General features: G+C 61.0%; 2 protein-coding genes and 2 long non-coding RNA genes across 4 annotated transcripts in view; 2 read left to right on the top strand and 2 right to left on the bottom strand.

Moving 5' to 3' along the window:
- TNNT2 (troponin T2, cardiac type) overlaps window positions 1–21,151 on the bottom strand; it is a 323,809-nt gene that overhangs the window by 67,869 nt on the left and 234,789 nt on the right. The window lies entirely within an intron of this gene.
- CSRP1 (cysteine and glycine rich protein 1) lies at window positions 879–15,045 on the bottom strand. Its single transcript, XM_090263255.1, has 6 exons — window positions 14,944–15,045; window positions 7,236–7,354; window positions 3,840–4,008; window positions 2,931–3,060; window positions 2,288–2,381; window positions 879–1,878 (listed from the first exon to the last, which is right to left on the bottom strand). Exons 2-6 carry the CDS (start codon window positions 7,345–7,347, stop codon window positions 1,802–1,804), a joined length of 582 nt encoding a protein of 193 aa, XP_090119381.1. The 5' UTR covers window positions 7,348–7,354; window positions 14,944–15,045; the 3' UTR covers window positions 879–1,801.
- LOC149992267 (uncharacterized) lies at window positions 4,810–5,889 on the top strand. The gene is made up of 2 exons (XR_016508254.1): window positions 4,810–5,084; window positions 5,727–5,889. It is a non-coding gene; the product is annotated as an uncharacterized LOC149992267 (long non-coding RNA).
- On the top strand, window positions 15,032–16,465 carry LOC149992265 (uncharacterized). The gene is made up of 2 exons (XR_016508255.1): window positions 15,032–15,217; window positions 16,166–16,465. It is a non-coding gene; the product is annotated as an uncharacterized LOC149992265 (long non-coding RNA).

Below are 21,151 nucleotides of genomic sequence, written 5' to 3'. Positions count from 1 at the left end.
CCGTCCACGCATCCCTCCGCCCCGGAGGCCGCGGAGGGGCGCGGCGGGGCCGGACCCGGAGGCCTTGCCGGGAGGGAGCGCTCCTCTGAACTGCCGCAGCCCAGGGCCTGTCCCCATGCAGCGCTCACCTCGGTTCCGCGGCCTTGGGGGTCCCCCACCCTGCAGGTCCCACTCCCAGGGTCCAGGGGGGCTGCACCTGGGCCCGGGTGGTGTGCACAGGAGGCTCGCGGCTGTTCAAGCCGCTGCTTATTGTTTTATAAACACATAATGAGGGCAGCTCCCAACACCAGACAGGACCCCCCTCAGGGGGACCCACTCACAAAGGGCCAGCTTCCCTGGCGGCATGTCTGTGTCTCTGAATCCATGCTGGAAACTCTACCCCCAGGGGACGTTAGGAGGGGGGTGTTCAGGAGGTGACGAGGTCATGGGGGTGGGACTCCCATGGAGGGGACTAGTGTCCTTATAAAGAGGCCCAGGGGGGCCCCTGCCCCTCCCACCTTGGGATGCCAAAATCTGCCCATGCTCTTCTCTTGGACTTGCAGCCCCCAGAACAGTTGTTTACGGGCACCCTGTTTTGTTAGCACAGCCTGGATGGACTAAGGCAGGGGCCCCCCGAGCTAGGACAGAGTCAGGTCCCTCCACTCCGCCCCACCCCCACCCTGTCCTGCTGCCAGGCAGAGTGAGCTTTATATGTCCCCCAGGGAAGTTCTGTGGCTGAGTCCCTCCCGCGCTGGGGCCATCCAAGCCCCACAAACTCCGCAGCCCAGTTTCACACCCAGGCCTGGGGTTCGGGGACGAGTGGCTCCTGGGGAGGAGCAGGGCCCCCGCATTCCATCCCCCGGGCAGCCCCCCAAGCACAGGACTGAGCACCAGAGCGCTGCTCTAACAGCTTTTATTGACCAGATGAGGGATGCGCTTGAACACAGCTCCCGCCCGCAGCCCGCTGGGCAGCAAGGCCAACCTCCCAGCTCCTGCTGCTCCTGACCTGACCTGGGGGCCTGAGAGGATGGGGTGACATGGCCAGAGGCCCTGGGGAGGGCAGGGGGAGGGGGGAGGCACTGAGTGGTGGACAGGTCCAGAGGTCTGGGTGCAAAGGGGAGGGGTGCCTCCACATCTGGGGGACAAGCAGGTGTGGCAGTGGCGCACTGGCCTGGGTGTGTGGGGATGGGGGGGCCACTGTCACTGCCACCTCAGGACCCCGGGTGTTTCTCTGGGGCTGCCCGTCCCACAGGGAGCTGGTGCCGGGGAGCTCAGACCATGTCCTGACTCAGGTTACCAGACCTGGGCATCCTCCCGCCCAAGGGGAAGGACACCAATTCCCCACAGCCCCCAACTTCAAAGCCTAGACCAGCAGGCGGGTCCTGCAGCCCACGGCCCTGTCACATGCCTCTCTGGCCCCCTCGCCCCCACCCGGTGACTCCTGAGCTGGGAGCGGTCCCCAGGCCTGTTCTGAGGGACACCAAGGAGCCCGCCCTCTTTCCTGCACAGGAGACCCGGGCTCCGGGTCTTGGTCAGATGATGGTGGCCACTCAGACCAGGAGGCTAAGAACAGAGGTCTGTGGGGTGAGTGTGGGGGAGACAGCTGTCCCTCAAAACTAAAACCACTGAGGGGCCTTCGGGTGACAGGAGCAGACCCCAGGCAAGGGAGCCCCTGAAAAGGGGGAACCTCAGGGTGTCAGACACTAAGGTCTGTTCACTGGTGATGTGAGGCAGGGATGAGAGGAGGAGACGGGGTGGCCAGGGCTGCGGGGGGCGGGGGGGTGAAGACAGCTTATGGGGAGTGGGGTGGGGCGGGCGGGCCTCACTCAGAGTGGACCAAGGCCCCCGCTCCCTGGCCAAAGCCAAAACCCTTGGGCCCAAAGTTTTTCGCATAGCATCCTGCAGAGAGAGAGAGGGAGACAGGTCAGGACCCCTGCCCCAGGCTGCTGTCCCCGGCCCCACCGCAAACACACCACCCCTAGGGCCTGGTGGGGCCTCTGCGGCTGTGATGTCCCCAGTTCCACAGTGAGCAGGTCCCTGGCCCCACCCTGCCCATTCCCACACCACAGAGGGGACAGAAGCACTGTCTGTGGTGACAGCCCTGGGCCAGGGTCAGATGCTGGCCCTGCCCATCCAGCCCGTCTGCCCTGTGACTCTGGCCAAGTCACCATGTCCCTCTGGGCTTCTCTCCTCTGTGAGAGGAAGGGTCTCCACGATGCCCTGGAACTGACCCCAAGGCCACAGACTGGTTCACACCAGGCTCCCCAGCTCGGCCCCCACCCCTGGGCGCTGGAAGTCACACACCCACCTTTGCAGTAAATCTCGCCATCCTTGTCGGCCAGGGTGGTGGACTCAAGGCCTTTGCCACACTTGGCACATCGGAAGCAGGACTTATGCCAGGACTGTGTAGAAAGGGAACAGTCAATGCTGCCACCAGGGATGGGGGTGTCCCTGTCCCAGCCCCATACTCTGACACAGTGACACGGAAGTTGCTCAGCCAGGGCTGCGGGGAGGAGGTGGCTGGGCCTGGCAGTGGAGGTGCAGGCTGGGGACCTCACACCATCTCTCACCATCTTAGGTGGCTGCAGGGTCCACAGCACCAGCTGAGCCATGAAGGCCAGGCCCGGGCGTGGGGTCACCACCACGGTGCCTCCTCCAGACCCGTGGGGCCGGTGGTGCAGGCACGGGCTTGCCCGACCCTGCCCCTCACGAGCTGTGCGGCCCCTCCCGCCTCTGGAGGCCTCTGCCCACCTTGCGGAATGAGAACCAGATATACTTGCGGCCAGACTTTTGTCACTGGCTGGCCTCTGATCTTTCAGAACGGGTGGCCTCATTTGCCCGAAGGCCATCACCTCTCGGAGAGGGACCAAGTTCCAGAAGCCACATGTCAGGAGGCTGTATCCCCAGCCCAGCCCTCTCCCCTCTCGCGTGAGCCGCAGCAGCCCGCTTACCTTCCCGGCTCCAATCACCTTCTCGGCAGCGTAGACCGCCTGGCCGCAGCGGGGGCAGCGTTCGGAGCTGCCAATCTTCTGGGCAAACTTGGACAGGTTGGGGTTGGTGGTGGGCCTGTGGCCAGAGGGCCTGCATAAGGAAGGACACCATGACTCTCACCGAAACCACCGTGGGTACCACCCCGCCTCCTCTCACGCAGCGCAGGGGGCAGCTCTCCGAGCCTGCCCAGGGCCGGGGCTGCCGGGAGCTCTTGGGTGGTCTCCCACGTCGCAGAGGGAGACAGCCAGGCTCTGCACAGGGTTCTTCTGGAAACAGCCTGCCAACTCAGTCACCCACGTACACCTGGAATCACTCCCCACCTCACTGCGAAGCCTGGCCCTGCTGTCCCCATCCAGCAGTCCATCTGTCACCAGCTTCTTCCCCAGGACAAATCTGCTGAGAAGTCATTTCCCCTGGGTCACGACCTTGGCTGGAATGTGGCAGCTTGTCCATCAGTCATTTCCGTCCGTCCACCTGGGCCAAGGAGCCAGCCAGGGGGACTGCAGACAGCATCCCATTTATAGCTGGCCAGAGATCAGGGAGTGCCAGTGACCTAGTGACACCCTGTAGCATTTCCAAGGACGGGACAGACTTCCCGCAGCAGAGGCTGGCGGGGCTCAGGCGCTCACGGGCTGGGGGGCCCCCAACAAGTCGCTGACGTGGGGCTGAGCTTTCTTGTCTATGCAAAGGGAGATGGGATGCATTCTCGGGGCTCCCTCAGCCCTGGGGAGGCGCAGTGGCTTAGTTCTGCTGGGCCCCCAGCTCCCCTGATGGGCCAGGCACGACGTGGGGGTTCCAGGATGGCTTTGGACAGGGGCTCTCTGAGCGTGGCCGTGTGACAGAGGTGTGGGGGCGGGGCTGGTACTCACTCCTCGTGCCGGATGCCCAGCGCCTCGCCGCGGTCCGTGCTGAGCGTGCCGGCGCCCTGCCCGTACCCGTAGCCCTTGGGCCCGTACTTCTTGCCGTAGCAGGACTTGCAGTAGATCTCGTCCCCGTGCACGGCCACCGTCGTGCTGTCCAGGTTCTTCCTGCAGACCACTGCGGGGGCGGGGGCGGGGCGTGAGGGGCGCGGGGGCGGGGCTCCCGGAGTCTGTGCCACCCGAGCCCCGACCCCGGGGAGCAGCCCCTGAGCTGGAAGGTGGCAGGGAGGGGTCTGAGCCTGCTCTCCGGGGCGCCTGCGTGTCTCCAAGGCCCTGTGCCCCCCGCCACCCCGGCTGCAGCCCTGGGCAGGGATCCAGGAGGCCGCCGCCCACGCTGGTCCCCCGCCTCCTGGTGCTGCCTTCACTCTGCCCTTGAGAGAGAGACCACGTGTCCCGGCAGGAGTGGAGCAAAAAGAAAGGAAGGAAGAGGAGGGCAGGGCTTTCCTGCTTCCAGCACCGGGTCCAGAAGGGACGGACGATCTGTGCATACTTGGGGGCGGGGGGCAGGTGGAGCAATGTGTCCCAAAGGAACAGTAGTATTAGGTGGGCTTGCGCATGAGTGGCAGGTGCCACTGGCGCCACTTGAACTGTCCCCTCTGGGCCTGGAGGAGCCACGGTCAGACACTGGAGGAATGCACCCACTCCAGGGGCCCGGGCGCCTCCCTGTCTCTCCCAGAGGGGAGCTGGGCCCAGGCTTGCAGAGTAAGATGGCTCAGAGCCTGGGGGCCTGCAGCAGCCTCGGCCCTCAGCTGGAGTCAGCCCCCAGCTCTCCCTGACTCCGGCTGTCCAGCGTGTGACCTCAGGCAAGTGAGCATGATCTACCTTCTCAGCTGACAGCCTAGAAAGGCAAAATCTCCCCCAAGAGGGGGCTGTGACCATAAATGAGGTCTTACACCAGATGTTCTTGGCACAAGACCCTGCACACAGTAGGTGCATAATAAACACTGGCTACTTTCATTAGCATCTGATGTTAGTGCCGTGGGGACACTGGGAGGGAGAGGCGGGCCCAGGCTCCAGAGACTCCACTGTTTCCTCGGCTCCTGTGCTATGATGTCACTTTGGTTGCAGGATGCCCCTTCGATAAATACCAGGATGCGGTGCGCCCACGGACCGCCCCTCCCTCCCGTCCTCGCTCCCCGGAGGCTCTCAGCTCAGCTCCTTGCACTGGCCTGTCCTTCTCACGCGGAGCCCCAGGTTGGAGACTCCAGACTAAATAAGGCCCCACTTCTCCTGCCCTTGGGATCCCCACCTCATTCCAGCACCCTGGGCAGCCCAAATATGGAGCTCCCCACCACTGCCCCCGGACGGGGAGAGGGGGGAGCAGGCCAAGGCCTGCAGCATTCCCTTGTAGGGTGGGACATGGGGGGTTGCTGCCTGTAAGGCCCCGCTGAAACTGGGACTTCCAAGACCAGGGAAGGCAGAGAGTGGACACAGAGCTCAGCCCCAGGAGAGCCCAGGTGCCAGGGACTGCCTTGCAGACTGAGCCCCGACTTCTACACCCACGTCGGGACCCCTGCGGGTCTCTGCCAGCCAGGGGCCGCGGCCCTTCACTCGGGAGGGACGCTGCTTCCGCCCTAAACAGGGTGTAGTGCTCACTGCCGTCTGGGCACCAGACCAAGCACCTCGTGGAGCCGCCTCCGGCTGGGGGCCTCCTGGAGCTCAGATTCCCGGAGAGACCCCGAGACAGGAGACTGTTCCCCATGGCTGTTAGTTCAGAACCCCCCCCCCCCCAGCCTGACGTTTACAACTGTTTCTAATCTTTCGCACCCCCGCCCGGCCGGCTCCTTCCTCTGCGGCCCCTGAATTCCTGACTCGCCTCCACTGCCTGACCCACAGCTGCCCCCAGACGGCAGGCTGGCCCCTTCTCATTGGTGATTAAGCAACATCGGAGAAGAGAGAGGCCCCAGGGACCCCAGCAGCCTGGACGCTCCTCCTGGCGAATGCCAAGGCCTCCAGCTCCCTCTGGAAAAATAAACGTTCTGAGCATTCCTCGGCCTCAGCGCAGGGATGTGCTGGTAACACGCTGCTGCTGTCTGCAGCCCCCGGTGGGCTGGGGGCCAGCGAGTGAGCTCCCGTCCACCAGACACGGCCCTGCGGCCGCGGGGCAGGCGTGGGCTCCTGCTGACCTACCAGGAAGCAGGGAGAGACCTGGGGAGCAGGTGGCCCGTGGCCCAGCTGCCTCCTATGCTGGGTTGCAAGGCACCTGGGAAGATGCCACAGATTCTCCTAACGCTGCTCACGTGAGGCAGGATGCGGGACCGGTTCCTGGGTCCGCTGGATGGATGGGCTGGGCGTCTGGCCTCCCCTGGGGTCTCCTTGGGGACCCTGCCTTGATGTGTCAGCGGCATGTGTCACTCACACTCCCTTTAAAGGTTTTACTTCCCAAGCTTCCTGGACGCTGATGTCACAGCAACCTGGTACCATCATCCTCCATGAAGTAACAAGAAAACCCAGAGGGAGGTGGACTGACTTGTCCATCAGCACACAGGTAAGAAAAGGAAGTCAGATGCAAACCCCGCTGATGCGGCTGGCCCTGGAACCTGGGGTTTCACCGGCCATTCCTGCGCCCCCTCTGCCTGCCCTCAAGGGACACACATTGCTGATGGCAGGGAACCTGGGGAGGCCTCCCCGAGGTGCCCACTTCCTGGGTACTCTGAAAACACCCCTGGCCTGGCACCGGCCAGCAAAGAGCGAGGAGTCAGGGCCCCTGAGCAACCTGAGGTCTGGCCGTGTGGCATGGGTCACATGCCTGGGTCCCACTCCCGCCAGCTGTGACCAGAGCAGATCTTGCTCTGGGCCATTGGGAGAGGATGTCAGGGAGCCTGGCTCCTCCTGCCCCATCCCAGGACGTGGGGCCAGAAGGGAAGTGACAGGGTAAGGGCTGGCCTGGGGGGGGCGGGGGAGGAAGGGACAGCCAGCTCTTCACCCAAACTCAGCTCCCCTGAGGTTGCAGCCACTGCCTCGGAACGAGGGATGGTTCAGGCCTGCAGGCTGCTGAGACTTTGGGCTGGACATGCCTCCCTCAGAAAGGATGGGATGGGGCAGCATGAGCAAGGAGGGGAAGCCAAGTGGAAAGTTTTCCTAAGTGAGGCTTTGCGGCTTGGCACTCGGCCCCCAAGCCCCCACCCCTCCACCCCAGGGCTCTGGCTTCAGTGTCCCCTTGGAGAGCGGCTCCTGCCGGAACAAAGAGGCCCTGAGCGCTTCCCGCCCCAGCTGCTGCAGCAGCCAAATGTCAAGCTGTTTACATCCCACGGGGCCAGTTCCCTGGGGTGCTGACAGACCCTGCCAGCAGGGTGCCCCCTCCTGCCTGTCCCCACGGTGACCGCAGGACCTGGCGGTACTCACTGCACAGGAAGCAGGATTTGTGGAAGCTGCTGCCTTCACACTGAACCTCCTCGGCAAAGTACACGGTCTTCTGGCAGACCCCGCATTTCTTGCCTCCTCCCCAGTTGGGCATCCTGAAACTGGGCGCAGAGACGGGCGTCAGCGCACAGGGCGATGCGGACGCAGGTCACCGGGACAGGCAGAGACGGAGAAGGGGAGACAGCCAGGGGCCCCGCCTGGGTCGGGGAGGGGGCACAGGCCCCAGCCCCCTGCTCACAGCCTCCCCCACATGCTCTCCGGGGTCCCCTGGGGACTCTGGAGGCCACATGGGACACAAGCTCCGTACAAAGGGCATCAGTATGGACGAACTTCACACACCTTTGGAGCACGACTGGCAGACAGACAGGAGTTCAGGAACACAAGTCACCGTGTGGGGGCCAGAACTGGCAGCAGTCACATTGTTAAGGGGTGAGCACATGGGCACTTCCTCATGGGGATGGAGTGGCCAGGCTCCCTCCAGCTGAGGGGTCCTCAGGGCAAGAGGGGCTGGTGATCCCACCCATGGGGGCTGCCTAGGACCCTCTGAACAGTGGACATTGTCACTGCTTTTTGTCCCAAGGCTTTGTCCCCTTGCTGAGCTCCTGCAGGGAGACCTCGACCATGTGGCCGGGCTGAGCCGAGGGGCATGCTGGGCAGGCTCCTCCCTGGTGGTCCCGGGTCTCACTGTCCCCACCATGTTCCTGCTCCCTGGGACCTGCAGGATGTGGCCCCCGAACTCATTACCATTTTCCTTCAACTTGCTTGTTCCCCGACTTCTCAATTTTCATTCCCTGCACCCCCATCATTCCCTCTCACTCAGGAACTCCGTCCCACCCTGTGCTCCCCACTATCCAGCACCCCAACCCTGGGTGGAGCCCCACAGGTGCCCTCTCAGACCCCCCTGCCCTCCACCCCAGTCCCACCCCCTGGAAGAGGACGCCACGTGACAGCCACTTCTCATGGCAGGCACCCCAACCTCCAGCCGCACAGCGTGGCCTGGACTGACCCTCCACAGTTCCTGGCTCAGGGAATGGCCAGGGACACATTTCAGGCCAATTACACTGAAGAAGGAGGTTGTAGGGACACAGGAGAAAAAATATCCCCATGGTCTGAGAGAACCTCCTGGAAGGAGCCCCTCCCCTGAGCGCGGACAGGGCAGCCGGGGCTATGGGCGCCCGTCCCCGGGCGGCGGGCAGGCCCAGGACGCAGCTGGCGGCCGGGAGCACAGAGCCGAGAGACAAAGAGACCCAGTGTGCCGTGGAGCACAAGCCACCGCGCTCAGGCTCAGCCACACTCGCTCAGAACCTCCCAGTTAAGGAGACCAGCAAAGTTCCCTTGCTGGGTAAGCCTGTCCAGGGGACTGCAGCCCCGGCAGCGATTCCCCGGGAGCTGCTCTGGAACCTCCATCGCGATCTGTCCCCGCAGAGCCGCCAGGTCCTCTGCTCTGCAGCCATCGGTGACTCCCTCGTGCCTGAGGAAATCAAGCCCCCCACCCGGACCCCCCACAGCACAGCCCCCACTCACTGCCCAGCTCCGCCGCTGTTGCTGAGCCTCACACACAATCGATCGATCGACTGATGGATCGGGGCTGGGGATTTCACACCCGTGCCCGCCCCTCCAGGGCCTGGCCGTAGGAAGCGCTCAGCCAGGCCTGTGCAGAGCTGGGTGGCTGGAGCTGGGGCCTGCTGTCCCTTCCCACGTGACTATGGCGGGCTGGTGACCGCGGCACGCGGCCAGCTCCCCCTCTCCGGGTCTGGGCCAGCTGCAGCTCCTGCGCGTCACAGACACACCCACAGGTAGGGTTTCTGCACCTGACCTCTATGTGCCTTCCTTGGACACTGCCCCCCCCCAAACCAGGCCTGAGCTCACTGATCCCCAGGGATAGTCCTCGTGCCCCACACTCCTTCAGCCTCTTCCTGCCCTGGGGACTTCAGGAGCCAGCTGCCTGGAGGAGCCAGAGCTCAGGGCTACAAACCCACCCATGGACGTGGAGGACAGTCCAGGGGAGCAAGTGTCGCTGTCTGCCCCCCCACCAAGCTCTCCCCGTTCCTCCTTACAGAACCCGGCTCCATTCAGGCAGCCACCTCTGCACCGAGCGGCTCAGGGAGGTGCCCCTGCCCCAGCCCCAGGGCACAGCCTCGTCAAGGCCAGGGCACACCTAGCCAAGCATGGTGGCTGCAGACGAGCACAGGATGTGCAGGGACTGCTGGGGAAGCTTCTGGGGAAAGTGCGTTGGTTCCCAAGGAACACCCAGGCTGTCTTCTGCCTCTGACGGGGTGACCAGATGTGGCGCCCACGCAGTGTCCTGGGCGGGGGGTGTCACCTCGGCCATTTGCAGAACAGGCTCAGGGAGGCCGGCTCCACACCCGTCCGCAGTCCCTCAGCCCCAGGAGATGGGCCTGGGGTTCCAGTGCACAGCAGCACGTCTGAGCCCCGTCACCCTGACCGCCACGGCCCTCCCCCCATATATGAGTGCCTGCATGCGGTGGGCTCACAGGAACGCTGCTCAGCTCTCCTGCCTTCTCACTCCTGGTTCTCGACGGCCCAGGTCAGGGGCCCCAGGGAAGCAGGCACGTGGTGGGGAGGGTGATACCCAGGGACCCACCAGGGAGGGTCCTGCTCAGCATGCCCCTCAGCTGGGCCGCCCCTGGTTGGGGGTCTCCCTTCAGGAGCCCAGCAAAAGGACAAGCATGGAGAGCAATGATGGTGCCCACTGCCAGGAGGGTCCCAGGCAGCCCCTGGACATGAGCGCACCAGCCCCTCTGTCCCTGCGCGCCCCTCCGGAGCTCTGCACGTGGAAAAAGGCTCAGCCGGAGGGGGCGGGGCCACTCTTTGCCCCACCCCTGCCCTCTGCCCCGCCCACATCCCTGTTGCCAGGAAGCTGAACTGCCTTAAAAGGAAACCTGCTGGTCACTTTTGCCTGGAGGTCCAGGGCCCAGAGGCCCCACAGGAGGCTGAGGTCAGAGATCAGAGGTCAGCATTCCAGCGGGGGGTAGCTCAGTTAGGACAATGGGACCTTCCCAGTTGAAGGATTGTGGGAAGGTTTCAGTTTGCCTGTCTCTGAGCTGGACAAGCCTTCAGTCTGAGGATTAAAGGAGGAGAGTGGACAGATGTGACAGCCCCCTGTGGCCTCTGCTCACCGATAACAGGCCAGCCCTTCGCCTGCCCGGTGTCTGCTGTCCTCCCAGCGGGTCCCCACTGGAGCAGTGAGGTTTGAGAGGAAACACTCCTGGTCCAAATAAGGACCAGAAATGTGCAGCCTGTCTGCAGCTCAGCACATGAGTCAGGGACAAGTGCCCTGTCTTCTTTGGGGAGCAGCCCCCCAGCCACCTGAGAGGCCAGCTGCCTGTGTCCCTGTCCCCAGGCCCTCTGTCCATAGTGGGGTGACCAGGGGCCGGGGTGTGCAGTGGGCTCCCACCAGAGCTGCATCCGTGCCGGAGCTGCCCTCTGTGATCCGGTGTCTCCCGCTTCCCTCCGCTGATCATCTCCCAGACAGCGGAGCCAAGTTTTCTGCTGAATGGCTGGAACTACCTGGCAGCTATTGACCCAAAGTGTCACAGTCCCCAGGGCTGGAAGCTAGAGGCCCCGCAGTGGCCTCTTGCAATAAGCAACCCGCTTGTATCTGTTGTCCAAGTTGTCCTATCCAGTTGCCCCCTGGGAGCTGTCTTCTGATCCTCAGCCCCTGGGACAGAGCCAAGGTGGCCCAGGATGTCCTTCTGATGGGCCATTCCAATGAGCCCAGCCCCCTGGTTGGGGGTCTCCCTGCAGGAGCTGACACGGGGCACAGACTCCTGTTCACCCCAAATCCCGTGCGAGCTGGGCTGAGGTGACAGGTTCAGTGTGGGCACGTCCCATGTTTGAGAAACCAAGCCAGAGGCGACAGTCCTTACGAGCCCGAAGGAGACCCTCTCGTCCAACCAGTAAAGTGACAAACCACTCCATGCCCTTAAGTCCAGTGGAAAAACCCCATCTCTCCAGGTCCAGCAGCTCATGTTCCCTGAGGCCACAGAGGGACTTCTGGGCAGAGCTCACGTCCCCACCCACATGTTCTGGTCGAGACCTGTCAGGTGTTTGCTGAGCTGGAGCCGGGCTCTTGCGTCACCTGAGCTGCGTGGTACCTGGCCAGGTACGCAAGAGAGCGGCTGTCCTTCCCAACACCACACCAGCCTCTTCCTGCCCGGACAGGAGGCAAGGACGGGGCCCAGGTCTTAGAGGTGACACCTGAAAGCCCAGGAAGAAGCCCTGCCCTAAAAGTCATGGTCACTGGCAAGGACACATGGCCCACGTGCAGACAAAGGTCCACCTCCTTCCCACATGGCCCTAGGATTGCTTCGGAGCCTCGAACCCAGCTCGCCTCTCTGAGCAGCTACCAGCATCACCCCAGGCCTGTGGCCCCCAGCTCTGCCGGCCCCTCCAGCTCAGCTCACTCTCTGCTGTGAGTTCTGTCTCTTGGAGGCCCTGTCCCACGGCCCCTGAGGGTCTGTGAGTGACAAGGCGGGGCTATCTGTGTCTCTTCCTTTCCTGCTGGCCCCCAAGCCTTGAACAGCATACAGCTCTTCCCCCTTGGGGTCAGAAATCTGAAGGTCACCCCAGGTAGACGCTGGGGTGTACAGTTTCAGTATTTTAGGACTCGTACGGGAAACCCTCTACATTATCACAAGTTCCCCAGAGTCATCAACGGATCCAGCTCCTGTGCCCGGGCGTGGAACGATGTCAGCATGGCGTGGTGACCCCAAGCTGAAAAGGTCTCGTTGGTGGCTCTTTAACTCATTTGAAAAAACAAGCTAGCACCCTTTTCTTATAAAACAGGCGGTTTGCAGCGAGCATCTCAGGAAGCTGCATCCCAGGCCTCCAGGTGAAGAGCGCGGGTCACCCCGGCGGGAGGCTCTGGCGGAGCGACGCCCCTGTGGACCCTCTTGGTGGCTTTGAGGACCAGGTGCCTGGCGGCCCCAGGGAGGTTCTGCACAGCCCAGTCTGAAGGCGGCCGGCTGCCGCCTCTGTATTTACACACTTTACCATACATGGGAATCCCTCAGAGCTGACGTCAGAGAATTCCTGGGGAGCTGCGTTGACAGCCAGTCATCACTAGCAACTACTGACAACTGGAAACCACAGAGGAAGGGCTCCCGCCAGAACCCAGGACCCCTCCCCATCCCCGACCCGACCCCCGTCCCCCACAGCTCCTCTGGGTATGTGTGTGTGTGTGTGTGTGTGTGTGTGTGTGTGTGTGTCTTTCCTCAAACAGACCCTTTCCAGGCATTTTCTTTCCTGCAAACTTGGCACCAAAATTCAAACACACATCAGAGCTGCAGAAAACACCCAATGGGATCAGGGACCCACTTTCCAGGGTCCCCTGTCCCCACCCTGGCCGTGTAGCAGAGTGAAAACCTAGAGGTATGAGTTATAACACTGATCCATCCACATGCATCCTGAAAGCCACATCGTTTACAATAGTTTACAAGCTGCTGTTACGCACTTCGCCAAGCTTTCCCGTTTCAGGGGTGCAAGTACTCCCTCAGGGAGTCGCCCCACAAATAGGAGACGGAATAGCAAGGGAAGAGGTAACACAGGGGCTGAGGTGGGTTTGGAAGACGCCCTGCCCCCAGGTTTGAGTGGCAGCTCCTGCCACCCTGAGCAAGCAACTTAGCACCTCTCAGCCTCAGTTTCTTCCTCTGTAAAACAGGGCACATCAATACCTACCTCATAGATTGTTCCAGATCAACACACATAGGGCTCAAGCTGGTGCTAGTGCCTGCTTACTATTCTCCTACGGAAGGACCAGCTCGAACGCTGTTTGTTCGGTTTTGGGTCTCTTTCAGGGTTTGCCAGTTTGCCTGAGAGCTGGCCAGCGGCTGACTTGGAGAAAAAAGTCCCTTTACACTCATTAGCACCTCCTGACCCTCAAACAAGCCAACTTTTCACAATAAGCGGGAGAGCACAAATGTTTAACCCTTTAGCGGCCCGTCAAGAATGCCTTCCCAATCAGCTTTGCTACCCAGAGAGCCTCAGTAAGTAAAAACAGAGCCTCTCCCCCTCACCCGGCGCCCACTGCTGCTCTCGTGACCGTTTGCAAGGGTTAGGAGCGCCCGTCCAGCGGGGCAGCTCAGCCACCAGCCCATTGCTACCACATTTGTCATTCATGGCCAAATATTTACCAACGGTCAACACTCCACTCCCAGGCCACAACTCTGGCCAGACTTCTGGCTCCAGAGGGAGGCAGACATCTGCCTTTAGAAGAGAAAACACAGGCCGGGAAGAAGGAAGGGGCCAGGAAGGAAGGACCCAGAGAGACCAGACGCAGAAGGCTGTGGCCCTACTGTGTGTTGGTTTATGATTGGCCCAGCAGGTGGGTCTTCACTGTCTCTCCTGCATCTACCCCAAGCCCTCCAACTGGGCAGTGCGCCCCTCCCCCTCCTCTGGCCCCACCATACTCTCTGCCAGATCAACTTCCTTCCTTCTCGGACTGTCCCTCCCAGAGGCAAAGGGTCATCCCCAGCGTCAGGGTGCTGAGGGCTTGGACCATCTCTGGCAAGAGGCCAGAGCCCAGCTAGAGTCAGGAGACCACAGGTGAGTGAGTGCAGGGAAGCTCAGCACCCGCCCCCCTCCCAGACCACACCTGCACCCCGGCCTCCTCAGCTCTGGGAGGGAAGACAGGGAGAAGACAGTGGCTGGCCCCAGAGTGTTCCCGGTCTGTGCACTGTGTCCCCGAAAGGAACTGAGCAACGAGAAGTCATTGGTCCATGGTCATCCAGGTATGAGGAGGCAAAGGGCAGCCAGGCTGCCTTGCAAACCATCTCGACCCGAGAAGCCTGGCTGCCTCTTCCTGATACACCTTGTGCTGCGCCCCAGCGGGTAACCCAGTGCCGCAGGATCCCAGAGCACAGCCCTCACGGCTGGGCAGGGCCTGTCCCTTTACCCACCCCAGGGAGCAGGGGGCAGGGGTGGGCAGCTGGAGTCTAGGCCTCAGGGAAGGGCCTGAGCTCCTCTCCTGGCCCTGGCCTAGACCCAGGTCCTGCGGAGATTCCCCCGCCTGTAAGTAGACGAAACACCTGCCCAGCAGCTGCGTGTTGGGCAACATATCGCAACTTGCTTTAACTGTGCTCAGTATCAGCCCCCTTCCTGTGCCCCGGCCTTCACGGACTGAGGCCACGAAGCACCTACTGTGGGTTATTTTGGGATTTGAAATGTCCCCATTTGGCACCAAGTCGTGTGTGGCGGAGGTGAAACGTCGCACAGATGTCCCAGGCCAAGCCACGCGGCCAGATGTCCCCACGCCCCACCAGAGAGGACGAGGGAGGGGGTGGCACGGATGCTCTCACCCCACTGCCGTACCATGAGCATCAGAGGCGGGCGAAACCGCCCATTGTTCTGTTGTGGGACCTGCGGGTCAGGGCACCTGGGAGCCCGAGTGTGGAGGGACCCAGCGCCTCCCAGAAAGAGAAGCGCTAACTACAGCCACTTCTCTCCACTCGCGCCCACGACCCGACCGCGCAATTCTTCCTTCCAACTTTTCGGGCAGCGGGAAGCACCTAGAGGCGCTCGGGACGCACGGTGCCAGGGGCGCAGCAGAGGAGCCAGAGCGCATTTACGAGGAGCCGCCTAGGCTGGGGGTCAAGCAGCGGGGGGGGGACGCGCTCAGCTGGTGCGCTCATCTGAAGCACTCGCCGAGCGCACCCCCTGGCGCACTCACCTGCAGCGGGCCGGATCCGGTGGCTGGGCGGGAGCGCTCAGAGCGGCTGCGGGGTGCGCCCGCGCTCCGCCGTTTTGTTCCGCTCGGACAAGGCGTGTCCCGGCCCCGCCCACCTGCGGGCTCTGCACACAGCACCACAGCAGGCTGACGTCAGGGCGCCCGCCGGCGGCGCTGCCCCCCCAGACCGGGGCGCTGAGACTGGAGGCCCGCTCAGCCTGCGCCGTGGACCCACTGTGCGCTCAGAACCTCTCAGGGTTTTCCTGTCAGCCAGATGGTAAGGTGGACATGTGATCTGACAGTCCCGATGAACTCGTGCCCCAAGGGAATGGTGGGAGTTGAGGGTCTCACTGTTCCGTGTCCTGGTGGCAAGGTGTGAGGGACACGTTTGGGTGCCCGGCTGAGACAGGTCTGAGCTCTGATTCTGCCCCTTCGCTGACCTCTTGTCCTGAACTCGGGGGAGGTGATCCTCAGGAGTGTTGAGGGGGACAGACAAACCCTGTAGGACATGCTGGCCCCGTCCCATGATGGGTGCTTGATAGACATCAACTCACCTCCTCCCTCCAACAGTTCTGCCCCTCAGGTTTCCCCAGCCTCCCCTTCTATCCAAGGGAGAACACTGCCCCCACCCCCGCCTCCAAAAGCAGCAGTTCTGAAAAGTGGAGGTCTCCAAGCTTCAGCAGGACAGACGCACACCTACCAGCCTGAGCTGCCTTTAAAACCCCAAGCTGCCGAGTTAGCTCGTCTTCAAGAGTGAAGCCAAGCCTCTTATAACGCAGAAAATAGGTACAGAATTCCCTCACTTATGGCGGGTATTGCATTCTAGACCCCCGTGATAGGCGAAAATCCTCGAAGTAGGAACCTGACGTTTATTTTAGTATTTATATATATTTTAAGGCTTTATAAACCCTTCCCACACACTTATAAACTGTTCCCAGTCCTTATTAACTTTCCCACTCCCTTATTAACCTTTTCCACACTTTTATAAACACTACTTATGTTCTTAAACATATTCTACACTTAAAGCTACGTAACTGTAACAACATACATATACAGTACCGCAAAATCCCACAATATGGTGAAAAATCTGCAATAAATAATTAAACATATTTTTTTTAATCCCACAATACAGTGAGGCCGCGGTAAGTGAACTGCGATATAGAGAGGGACTGCTGTATCGAGTGTTTCTTGCTTTCTGCCATCAGAAACTCCACTCCTTTGACAGGCCCTTGCTATGCACACGGCTCTCCGAGATCAGAACGTCTGCCAGCACCCAGCCGGGGCTTCTTGGAAGACGTAGGAGGAGCAGCTGGGAGAATTCCTGGTCGTTCCCGCACTGAGCAAGCGATAGGTGAGCAGGAAAACAAAATTCAGGAACCAGTCAGTATCCTACGCCTGCACCTAAAGACCACGTTCATGAGAGATCACCCCTCCCTTCAGGTCTCCGCATCCTGGGGAGATAAGCTTCAGAGCCCCGGTCACCCCCCCTCCCCTATTTCACAACACGACAGACTCCTGCATTGTCTTCTTTGGTCTGGGTTTGTCCTCGTGGAGTTGTGGGGCTGACTCTGTGCCGTGCCTCCTGTGCTGCGAAGTGTCCCAGAGAAGGTTCAGAAAAAGAGAGGGTGCTGCCCTCTCCCTAGGGTTGCTCCCACAGGGTCTAAAGCCCCTGGTAATGGAGGGGGCTGGGCAGCACATTACCCAGCCTGCAGTGCTTTGCTGTGACCACGGAGTGACAGGGCTGGCAGGCCTCGCAGCTCTCAGGGTTCCCTTCCAGACGGCCGCCATGAAGTGAATATCGCAACCATGTCAGGCACATGTCAGGCAAATGTCAGGCAAATGTCAGGCATGTATCCCAGTGCATATAAAGGTTATGTTTACGCTTTACTGTAGTCTGGTAAGTGCCAATAGCCCTTTGTCTAAATAACAATGTGTACACCTTAATTTAAAAGGTACTTTGTTGCACCCTGGCTGGTGTGGCCCAGTGGACTGAGAGCCGGCCTGAGAACCAAAGGGTCGCTGGTTTGATTCCCAGTCAGGGCATAGGCCTGGGTTGCTGGCCAGGTCCCCAGTTGGGGGTGCACGAGAGGCAAACGCACATTGAGATTTCTTTCCCTCCCCTTCTCCCTCCCATCCCCTCTTTCTAAAAATAAGTAAATAAAATCTAAAAAAAAAAAAAAAAAAAAAAGATACTTTGTTGCACCCTGGCCGATGTGGAATGTCGCAGATTCTCAGTCAGAGCACCTCTGGGAGGGAACCAATCACAATCAATGCATTTCTCTCAAATTGATGTTTCTCTCGGTCCGTTTCTTTCTCTCTAAAAGCAATGGCAAAAAAAAAAATGTCTCCAGGTGAGGATAAAATAGTACTTCATGGCTAAAAAATGCTAACCATCACCTAAACCCTCAGCGAATCGTCATCTTTTTGCTGGGGGAGCATCTTGGTGCCCGCAGTGTGCAGGACGCAAGACAAGCCTGTCTCCACAGTTCTGTGAGTCACAGGACTGCCCCAGGCAGACCAGGACGTGGCCGCCTGCACGTCCAGGCACCGGCTGCGTCAAGGCAGAGGTCCTGGGAATGTCCAGGCAGAGCTGGAGATAAAGGAAGCCTAGCAAGCCCTGCCTGCTCTCCTGTTTTTCCAGAACCTTCCGCCTTTAGGTCATGCCACCCTCTGCGCTTGCTGCCGGCCCTCTGGGCTTGGCCATCTTCTTTCCACGTAAGGAAGACTCAGGGGTCAGGAGGGACCTTGGGGTCGAGATGATCAAAGGTGTGTGAGCATTGTCACCCAGGCACACAGGCACGGACAAGCTGGTGAAACTGCAGAAAGGCCCTCGGCAGCTGGGACATCACACAAGCTGAGAGATCCCCTGGCCAACCTCAGCCCCACAGCTGTGCCCAGACTGCCACCCAGCCAGCAGCACAGGCTGCGCAGGCAGGGGCGGCGTGGCATCTCGTAGGCTCTTGCCACCCCTGGGTCTTCCTGAGTCTTCCTGGATCGGCCATGACAAGGCAAGTCCAGGGGGCTGTGGAACGGGCCCAGCACTTCTGAGTGGGACCCTCAGTCTCTGTATTCATGTCCCCGAGGACGGGTCCTGGAGCCTCGGGGTCTGCAGGAGGTGAGCCCATGGCTTTGCAGAGACCGGGACGTCGGGGGCCACATCAGGAAGATAAAATATTTGAAGGCAAGAAACGGGGAAGTTCCTCCACAAGGGAACTGAGGGGAGATGCCAGGGGCCCGGATCCGGCACACGGTGGGGCCACGGCTGGCCCAGGGCCGCTTACAAGGTGATTAGGGAGCTGCTGGGGGAGGCTAGGGCCTCTGGGGTAGTGAAACCAGCTCAGCGCGGTTTTCAGTGACCATTTCCTCTCCTCGCCCTGGGCCCGAGCCAGGGGCCACTTCCGCTCCTGCGCCCTCTGCAGCCTGCCTGCTGTTCACGTGTCTGCAAACAGGCCTCCATGGGAGTGGCTCCGCCTCACCTCTCCATGGGTGGGCAGGGACAAGAGTGGGGCGAGGGGGGCGGGGGGTGTCAGGGGGGCCAGGAGCTACGCACCCTCTGAGACCACAGGCCTGGGCAGACGGTGGCCACAGGCAGCCGGCTGAAAGCCAAGAGAGGGTCCCCTGATAGACACGGTTCTGGTGCGTCCCTGTCATGGCTCCTGACTGATCCTGTTCCTTGCAGGACTCACCGCCTCCTCTGTGGTCATCGGGCAGACGGCGGAGGGTTAAGGCACCAGGTTGACTGGAAAGACTGACTTGAGGTGAGACTTTGGTCAAGTCTGTTCCAGCAGGCCGCTATCCGGTGACATTAGAGGCGGAGCCTGCAGTCCAGGGACACACTTGAGAGATGCTGGGAAGGTCTCGGAGGGCAGGGACCATGTCCTGCTCTGCTCAGCGGCTCACAGGGTGCCCCCTTGGGAGCGGGTGTTCAGTATTTAATATTCAGGATCTCAGGAATCAATGCATCGCCTAGTTTGCCAGCTGAGAAGCCGGAGCAGAGCTGCCGCCTGCTGGTGCCGTTCTGAATGACAGTTCCCCACAGCCCCGGCCACCAGCCCTGAGAAACCCGGGTTTCACAGCCCTTTCTCCCAGGATCATGAGACGAAAATGTTTGACTCTCACTGAAGACATCCTAGGTGTCCAGCAGAGAAGCCAAAAGTGTCCTGGGACACTGGCCAGGGACGAGGCCTCTGAATGCAGTGGGAGCTCTCTTCTCCCCCCTGACAAAAGCCCTCTCCCCAAGATTGTCCCTATTGTCTGTCCAGGCAGAGACATGAGCACTGGCCATGCCAAGCAGAGGGCGTTCAGGAGGGGGACCCCCACGGTAGGGATCGGGGGAGGCGGTACTTCAGCGGAGGACCCATGCGAAGGCGCAGGTCATGAGGTGGTCAGGCACTGGATGTGTGACCGTGGGCAGCATTCCAGTTACCAGTGGCTGGAAGTCACCCCGAACTTAGCAGCTGAGCTCAACAGCAGTCAGTGGTTCTGAAGTCTCCTGAGGTCAGTGGACAGTTCTCACCCAGGACCTGTCCTGAGGCCGCCGCACTCCGAGGAGCATTGGCTGGGGTCACGCAATGGCTTCCCCACCCCTGGGGCCACAGTTGAGGCTGCCCGCCAGGACCCCTGCCATTCTCTCCCTGGTGCCTGTACTCTCTCGATCGGGAGTTGCGTCCCCAGAGGGAGTCTCAGAAAGCAGGACTTGGCCTGGACTCTCCTCCTGAGACAGACACGAAGCCCCACCCAGCCTCAAGGACAGGGGCTTCCACAGGAAGCCGGAGTAGCAAGTTCTGGAAGAGCATGTGGGATGGGACATAGTACCACAGCCTTTCTTGGGGAATACAGTCGCCACAGGCAGGAAGGCCATCCCGGGTGGCCGCCAGTGTTGGTGGCAGCTCTGGAGATGCGTGTCCTAGGATAGAGGAGGCTTTGCCAGACAAGCGCTGCTCAGAGGAAACCTGAGGTTTTAGATGTGGTCACTGGCCATCCTGCTATGACAGGTGAGAACACGTCTCTGAAGGGAAGAGTCTAAGAAAGGACGGTGGCATCTCCCCAAGGGTGGTGGCAGGCTGAGACCGAGGGCCTGTGCTTCTCGGCCAACGTGGGCCTCGTGGTCACCGGGGGGCCCATCGTGGGGGTTCGGCTGGGACTGATTCTTAGAGTGAAAGGACTGGCTTTGTGTCCCCACAGCAGGCGCCCAGGAAGCTGGTTGTGGAGCACAGCCGTGTGCAGTGACCAGGAAGCAAGTGACAATTACCAGAAAGCTGTCACACGTTGAGAGATGAGATGGATGCACAGGCCAGCTGTCAGTTTGGGCCTCACGGAGGCAGGAAGCTATCCTCATGCCGGGAGGAGCGCTTGGTCAGAGACAAGATGCAGCCCCAGGGCTGGGAGGCAGAGTGTCACCGAGATGACACAAATACCATGTGAGTCAGAACAGAAAGGTCTAGAAGAACAGACCCCTCGAGCTGCAGTCACATGGTGCCACTGCACTGCAGACCTGGTGTGCGGCGTGGTGGGAGCTCGGAGGAGCAACACGTAAAGTGAGCACCGGGAAGTGCCTATTAGGCTTTGCTTCTAAGGGGCCAAGGCTGACCTTTGCTGGGGCAGATTCGCGGTGGTGCCCAGCGCGCAGGCGTGAGGGGCGCGAGGGCCAGGACGCCCCCGGCCCTGAAGGAGTTGGGCTCACGAGAAGAAGAGTGTGCGTCTGCACTGCAGGCTGGGGCGTACCCACGAGCGGCCTCACTTCCTGATCTTTCCAGTTTAAGGCTGTTGGAATCGTCGGAGCCCCATGTTCCATGGGTCCCTGGGACTCTTCCAGTAAAGACTCTGGAAGGCTTGACTTCTACCCCTTGGGTGAGCAAAGTGACTTCAGAAACCCCGAGTCACAGATGGAAGAGCTTCAGACGTCTGCTTTCTCGGCAGTGGTTTTCCTAACGTCTCTCGTGGAAGGAAAGCAGCCCCGGGTATAAGGGACACAGCAGGACCCACTACAAATTATGGGGGGACACAGAGAGACTTCTTTTTTTCTCTCGGGTTGTGTGGTTGAGCTTGCTGGGGCTGCGTTCTGAGGGTTCCCAACTGTAGGTTTGGGGCCACGGGCGGCAGGGAAGTCTCCAAGCCAGGAGGCCGGGGACAGCCTGCTGGCCTGTCCCACTCAGTCCAGAAACTGCATCTGGGCTTCACTCTCGTTTCTTCTGGGCCTCACCAAAGGTGC

Source organism: Furipterus horrens, unplaced genomic scaffold, assembly GCF_987537825.1.
Source record: "Furipterus horrens unplaced genomic scaffold, mFurHor1.1.pri manual_scaffold_15, whole genome shotgun sequence".
Taxonomy (NCBI): Eukaryota; Metazoa; Chordata; class Mammalia; order Chiroptera; family Furipteridae; genus Furipterus; species Furipterus horrens.
This window is presented reverse-complemented; position numbering and strand designations above follow the sequence as displayed.

Excerpts from the sequence above, each read along its gene's own strand:
- CSRP1 (XM_090263255.1), bottom strand. The coding sequence starts at position 7,347 with ATGCCCAACTGGGGAGGAGGCAAGAAATGCGGGGTCTGCCAGAAGACC. Across the intron at positions 2,382-2,930 it reads AGGTGATTGGAGCCGGGAAG|TCCTGGCATAAGTCCTGCTT; the intron begins GTAAGCGGGCTG and ends CTTTCTACACAG. Across the intron at positions 1,879-2,287 it reads TGGCGAGATTTACTGCAAAG|GATGCTATGCGAAAAACTTT; the intron begins GTGGGTGTGTGA and ends CTCTCTCTGCAG.